The 6,923-nt window shown below is 39.9% G+C and overlaps 1 protein-coding gene across 1 annotated transcript in view; it reads right to left on the bottom strand.

The window, feature by feature from the left end:
* The window catches only part of LOC108250829 (homer protein homolog 3-like), a 48,415-nt gene that overhangs the window by 28,789 nt on the left and 12,703 nt on the right, over window positions 1-6,923 (bottom strand). Inside the window, exon 2 of the mRNA XM_037982118.1 lies at window positions 4,641-4,797. Coding sequence (XP_037838046.1) covers window positions 4,641-4,797 — 157 coding nt within the window. The remainder of the gene's footprint in view (window positions 1-4,640; window positions 4,798-6,923) is intronic.

Raw genomic sequence — 6,923 nt, forward strand, 5'->3', positions numbered from 1 at the left:
CACATAACACCAGTTTTAAAGTCCCTACACTGGCTCCCTGTAGCTCAAAGAATAGACTTTAAAATACTGTTGTTAGTTTATAAATCACTGAACGGTTTAGCACCACAATACATTAAAGATCTGTTATCGCTGTACCAACCGTCTAGACACCTCAGATCTTCTGGTTCTGGACTGCTCTGCATCCCCAGAACCAGAACCAAACGAGGAGAAGCAGCATTCAGTTTCTATGCACCACAAATTTGGAACAAACTTCCAGAAAATTGTAAAACAGCTGAAACACTGGGTGCCTTTAAATCTCAATTTAAAACCCACCTGTTTAGAGTTGCTTATGGCTAAATTAGGGTTATAGTGCGGGTTTTTGTCTCTTTCTTACTGTTTATTCATTGTCACATGCTGTTTTTATTTTGTTTTTTAATTATGTAAAGCACCTTGAAATGCCTTGCTGCTGAAATGTGCTATACAAATAAAATTTGATTGATTGATTGATGGTGTACACAGCACTCATGGTGTGTTTAAAGACAGCTCGGAAAAACACATCCCCAGATGTTAACAACGGATTAAACAATTGCAACGGCTGAAAAAAGTGCAGGGGATAGAGGGCACACTAAAGGGAAGTGCGGGGAACGTGTCCCACACATATCCTGTGTTGCTTGGGGGTGCTACGGGGGTGCTATGACTTTTTCAGAGGGAGCTATAACACCCCCTAGCGCTCCCTGGCACCGCCAGTGGTATAACACTGTCATGATCTGTTTGTTTTGTTTGACTTTCTGTGGTACTTTGAGTTATATTTTTTGGATTTATTCATTTCTTTTCCTATTTTTCTTTTAAGATCTTTGTTTTAATATTCTTTTCCTGTGTTTCCCTATCTGTTTAGAGCTTTAGCTGTTTTTTGTACTTTAATATCAGAACTATTCTTGTGTATTTCTTGTTTAAGTTTCCCAGTGTTCCCTGTGTCCCTCAGTCATTCACCGTCAGTCAGCTTCCTCAGTACTTTTCCATGTCAGCCTGCCACACTCATCTACACCTGCTAATCAGTCACTTGTGCTCACTTCTTCATCAGCCCCAGCTTATATATTCTGTCCAAATGCATCTCATCTCCACTGGTTCATTATTGGTTTCATGCTACAGTTAGGTATGGTCCTTTTGATGTGCTCCTTGAAATACTTATTATTATTTTTCTTGTAAGTTTTACTGCCACGTCAGCAATAAATCAGTTTTGTTTCCAAGCTCCACATGTCAAGTCTGCATTCTGGGTTCATCACCTTAAAACCTGACAAATGCAAAACCTTACATAGCCAAGACCATACTTACACTCCCTTGAAAAAAATATTCATACCTCTTGAACTTTTCCACATCACAATCACAAACTTCTAAGTATTTTACTGGGATTTATTTTCTAGATCAATATAAAGTAGTGTATAGTTGTGAAGTGGAAGAAAAATGATACATGGTTTTCAATATTTCTTACAAAAAATTAGAAAGGCGTAGCGTCCGTTTTATTTTGACACCCCAAAGCAAGATCCAGTGCAACCAGTTACTTTCAGAAGTCACCTAGTTAGTATGGACAGTCCACCTGTGTGTAATTCATCTTTAGTATAAATAGAGCTATTCTGCGAGGGCCTCAGAGATTTGCTATAGAACATTAGTGAGCAAACAGTATCATGAAGGAATGCACCAGACTGGTCAGGAATAATGGTGCTGAGAAGTTTAAAGGGGGGCTAGGGTTATAAAACAATATCTCAAACTTTGAACATCTTACAGAGCACTGTTAAATCCATCATCTGTAAATGGAGTATGACACAACTGCAGACCTACCAAGACACGACTGTCAACCTAAACAGGCCAGGCAAGGAAAGTATTTATTTGAGAAGCAGCTAAGAAGTCCATGGTAACTCTGGAGGAGCTGCAGAGATCCACGACTTGGGTAGAAGAATCTGTCCACAGAACAACTATTTGTCAATCACTCCACAAAAATGGACTTTATGCAAGAGTGGCAAGAAGAAAGCTATTGTTAAACAAATAGCCACAAAAAATCCTGTTTGCAATTTGCCACAAATTATATAGGGAACACAGCAAACATTCAAATTCAAATTCAATTCAAATTCAAAAATTCTTTATTAATCCCAAATGGAAATTAAATGTTGACGTAGCTCATTTAAATCAAGGAGTTATTATAGATGGTGATGGCTGTGGGCAGGAATGATCTCCTCCGTTTTACAGCTAATCTGAAGAAGCCTTTGACTAAAGAGACTCTGTTTTCCGATGACGGTCTCGTGAAGAGGATGGTCAGGGTTGTCCATGATTTCCTTGATTTTATGCAAAATCCTTCTTTGCATCATCATCTCCAGAGGTTCCACAGTCATCCCCAGAACAGAACCAGCCTTCTTTATCAGGTTGTTGAGCCTTTTTAGGTCCCTGGCTCTGATGCTGCTGCCCCAACAGATGATGGCAGAAGAGATGACACTCTCAACAACAGACTTATAGAAGATCTGCAACATCTTGCTGGAAACCTTGAAGGATCTAAGCTTCCTCAAGAAGTACAGTCTGCTCTGTTCCTTCTTGTAGATGGCTTCACTGTTGAGTCTCCAGTCCAGTCTGTTGTCCAGATGAACACCAAGGTATTTATATTCCTCAACCATCTCCACTTCTTCTCCCATGATGGTAATAGGGTTTGATCTGACCCGGTTTCTCCTGAAATCTACAATCATCTCCTTTGTTTTGTTCACATTCAAGATGAGATGATTGTTTCCACACCATGCCACAAAGCGGTCCACCAGATCTCTGTACTCAGCTTCTTGTCCATCTCTGATGTGTAAGAAGTTGCTCTGCTGGAGCCCAGTCTGGGTCAGCCCACATAAATAACATAGGTTAACCTTCATGTGGGTCCACCACCTACAGGAAGAGACAGTTGGGTGGAGGAGTTGGGTGTGGTGTGCTATGGGCGGCAGCCGAAGGTGGGGGCCTTGGTGCTTACTGAAGCTGGCTCTTGGGACATGAAATGTCTTCCTTCTGGTGGGGAAGTAACCTAAGCTTGTGTGTGAGGTTGAGAAGTACCGAGATATAATTGGGATAACCGCAACGCATAGCGTAGGTTCTGAAAACAACTTCTATGAGAGGGGCTGGACCTTATTCCTCTTCAGAGATGCTCATGGTGAGAGGTGCCAGGCTAGTGTGGGCCCCCACCTGATGTGCCAAACGACAATTCAGAGTACCTAGCCTTCTTGGAGTCCTTAGCGGGATTACTGAAAGGTGCTCCAACTGGGAACTCAATTATTATGCTGGGGGACTTCAAAACCCACATGGCCAATAACAAAAAAACCTGGAGGGGCGTGATTGGTAGGAACAACTTTTCTGATCTGAACTTGAGGGGTGTTCTGTTAATGAATTTCATTGCTAGTCATGGTGCGTCTATAACAAACACCACGTTCAAATATACCAGGTCACCCTAGGCTGCAGATTGATTATGTACTTTGTAGTCGTGTCATCTGATTTGTGGCTGTATGTTTTGGACACTCAGATAAGTGTAGGAGCAGAGCTGTCAACTGATCACCACCTGGTGGTGAATTTGATCAGATGGTGAGGGAAGGTGCTTTACATGGCTAGTTCATGCTCAGGAATATTTTAAAGCAAATACTATTGAAAGTATTGTGATTATAACATAAACATGGCTGTAAAAATGGAGAAATAACAGATGAGAAAATTTTAGTTGAGTACAGTATAGAAGGCATAAAATCATTGGCAAGTGTTGGTTATGGAAGTTAATATCAATCTGTGAAAAACGGTCCAGTAAACAATAACTTCTAACATGGCATTTGTTTAAGGGTATAAAGTCTGAAGCAGAAGGAACTGTTTAAGCACTTTGAGTTGCCTTGTGCTGAAAAGTGCTATATAAATAAATGTACCTACCTACCTACCTACCTACCTGTTTATTGCAGGAGGAATTCCTGAGAAAAATAAATCAAAGGAATAAAAATGAACACCTGCGTCTTTGAAAATTTTATGCTCACAGACTAAAAGAACTCTACCTTATCAGCCAGGGGGAGACATTCCCAGGTTGGAAGTCTAAGAAATATCCAGGAAAAACATTTGAGAGCTCAGAAGAATAGGCAATAGTTTCAGTCTCTAGATGTGCAAAGCTGGTAGAGACAAACCTCCCAAAATTTGCAGTTGGAATTGCAGTAAAAGGGGGTTCTACAAAGTACTGACACAGGGAGGTAATATACAAATGCACACTGTAGTATCAGGCAATTGGAGGGTAGACCCTTTGTGCTGTATAGGTTTGGGTTCGGGGGAAATATAATAAAGAGGGACCTGCTCGAATGGAGATGTCTCACGCATGCTTCTGTGTAGCCTCAATTATTTAATAAATATACATTTCAGAGAACAGAACACATGCAGCACTTTTGAGATATTTTTTTGTAAAAAAAAAAAAATTGAAAATCATGTCACTTCCTCTCCACTTATCCATTTTGTGTTACTTTATGTTGATCTATTACATAAGATCACAGTAAAATACGGTTGTAACATCACAACGTGTAAGAATTCAAATGGTAGGAGTACCTTTCAAATCATTGCATAAGACAATTTGCAAGCAATCCAGTCTTACAGCTGCTTTTTGAGTGGTTGTGTTAAACGTTTACCTGTTCTCTGAGTCTGTCAGTTTCCTCCTGATATGCTGCCAGCTGTTTCTTCCATTGCTCCACATTAGCATTAGCCTCATTCAAAGCTGCCACCAACTTGGAATTACTGTCCTGTAGAGTGAAGAACTCGGCTTCCAGGTTCATCTCACAAACAGACCTAAACAGACACAGAACCAGGTACAAGTTGTGTAGTAAGTCACTATGATTTAAAGGGTAAACCAACAGCAGAAAATCTAAACCACATGTAACACAAAGTGTAAAATCTTCTGAAAACTCAGAACAGCACCTGAATAGATTAACATGCTTATAATAAAAATAATATGAATGAGCTGGAGATAAATACCACTACTCAACACTACAAAGTAACAACTATGACTGAACATGTTTTACCAACACAATAGAAAACTACTAGATTTAAAGGCCTAGCATTCCTTGAAGAACTGTATAGCCCCATAGCATTTCGTACCAGTTTTAAACAAGGATCTTATGTTAAGAAATAATGGAGTTAAAGCTGTTTTATATTTAAATCTTAAAAAAATGTGTGCGATCTCATGTAATTTTTCAAGATGCCAGTGTGTGTTGTAAATCTCTTGTAAATTAGACTACCTTTCTGAATGAGATTACCTGTCTAAATAAAGGTAAACAAAAATAAGTACCTAAATGACTCATCTACTACCACATCAAATTTTATCTCAGTATCTGTTAAACTGACTAATTTGTCATTTATGTGTTTTCTAAGTTCAGTTGGCTGTGGCGGCCAAGATTTTTGTCTTCAGTCTGTTTGTTTATTATTTTTATTCCAAGTTCATGGTAAAAAGGCCCACAAAACTTTCTCGACTTTTACCAAAAAGTATACCTTTGAAGAACAATTGATAAAACTTAGCTAAATCTAGCAGGTGTTTTTGTAGAAAAAAATTGCTCTTGAGTTAATCATCAATAGAGGAAAATTGGACTTTGTTGAAAGAATATAAAGTGGGCATAATTTACATGCATTTTAATCACTTTTATTAGTGTACATTGAAACCTTTTCTTCTATGAATCAGTTTTGTAAACTGCCTGCTAAACACTCTTTTAGTAATTCAACCACCCTTTTAGAAAGAGCTTTCCATGGTTGTGTGAGTCTTTTTTGGAAAAAACTCTCAGGCGGGATTCATACTGAGAGCCAACAAAATTTTAACTTCAAGGGTCTACCGCCTGGCCACAAAATCAATTTTTAGCAACTATTTTCAAAGAAAAGTGATTCTTTTTAAGCTTTTGTTTCTGAGAATAGACTAAATTAAAGCTGCAAGCAGCGTTGGGCGGCCCTCGCAGCTCAGCGCCGCTTCGGCCTTGCGGCCGCAGGAGTTCTTACAATCGCGGGAGCTCTGGCGACTGCGGTCTATGCTCATGCGTCTTTCCTGCACCGTCCACTAGGTGTCTTTTACAGAAAATGTCCCAAATTGCCTTCAGTCAGGATCAGTACCTTCCTACGTCAAACGGTTGAAGAGTTAGAGCACATGGGCTCTCGTGACCTTTGACCTTGTTAACTTGAAGTTAAGGCTGATAGTTGACCCATGGGGAGTCATGTTGTAAAGTTTGACCTACCTACTGTGCATCGTTTCAGAGTTACAATCACCCAAAAATCCTTAGTGGGCGGGGCTTAAGTGTTGTAATTAAATTACCACACTAATGTGTGCAACAGTGCTCACTGGTGATGCACAAAAAATCTCGTGCAGATCGGATCAGGTGTCAGGGAGATATAACTCTTCGACTATTATAGGGGGCGCACTGGAGTTAAATTCCAGTATAATCCTTTTGGCCTCTTCAGAGATTAACAAAGGTCATTCATATCCAGTTTGGCGTAAATTGGATAATGCATGTGTGATTTAGAGCCAATCGTATGCAAACGGCGAGGGATTGGCGTTTGCCATTCTGTCACGCCTACATCATTCAGGCACCAGTCAGTGCTGAGAGAGGGAGTCTGCATCATGTTGTTCTGTCATCCGACACAGGCTTAAATTAGAATGAGTGAAAGAGAAGAAAGGACAACCTCCAACAGGAAAACAGGTTACTTCCTGTTGGAAGGGGGCGGGGCTAAAGTAATGTCACAAATTGACCACATTAATGTGATTAGTACTAGTCTGTTATGACCCACAGAAAGTTTCCTTAACCTATGACCTTGTATGTCGAAGTTATTACACCATGATGTTTCATGGCGAATGGTCAGAGTTTGAGGCTTGGCCACGCCCACATGCTTTTATGTAGCAAAAAGCTTTTGATAACTTTTGACCTTCAATGTCTCAA

Source organism: Kryptolebias marmoratus, linkage group LG20 (genome assembly GCF_001649575.2).
Source record: "Kryptolebias marmoratus isolate JLee-2015 linkage group LG20, ASM164957v2, whole genome shotgun sequence".
Classification (NCBI taxonomy): Eukaryota; Metazoa; Chordata; class Actinopteri; order Cyprinodontiformes; family Rivulidae; genus Kryptolebias; species Kryptolebias marmoratus.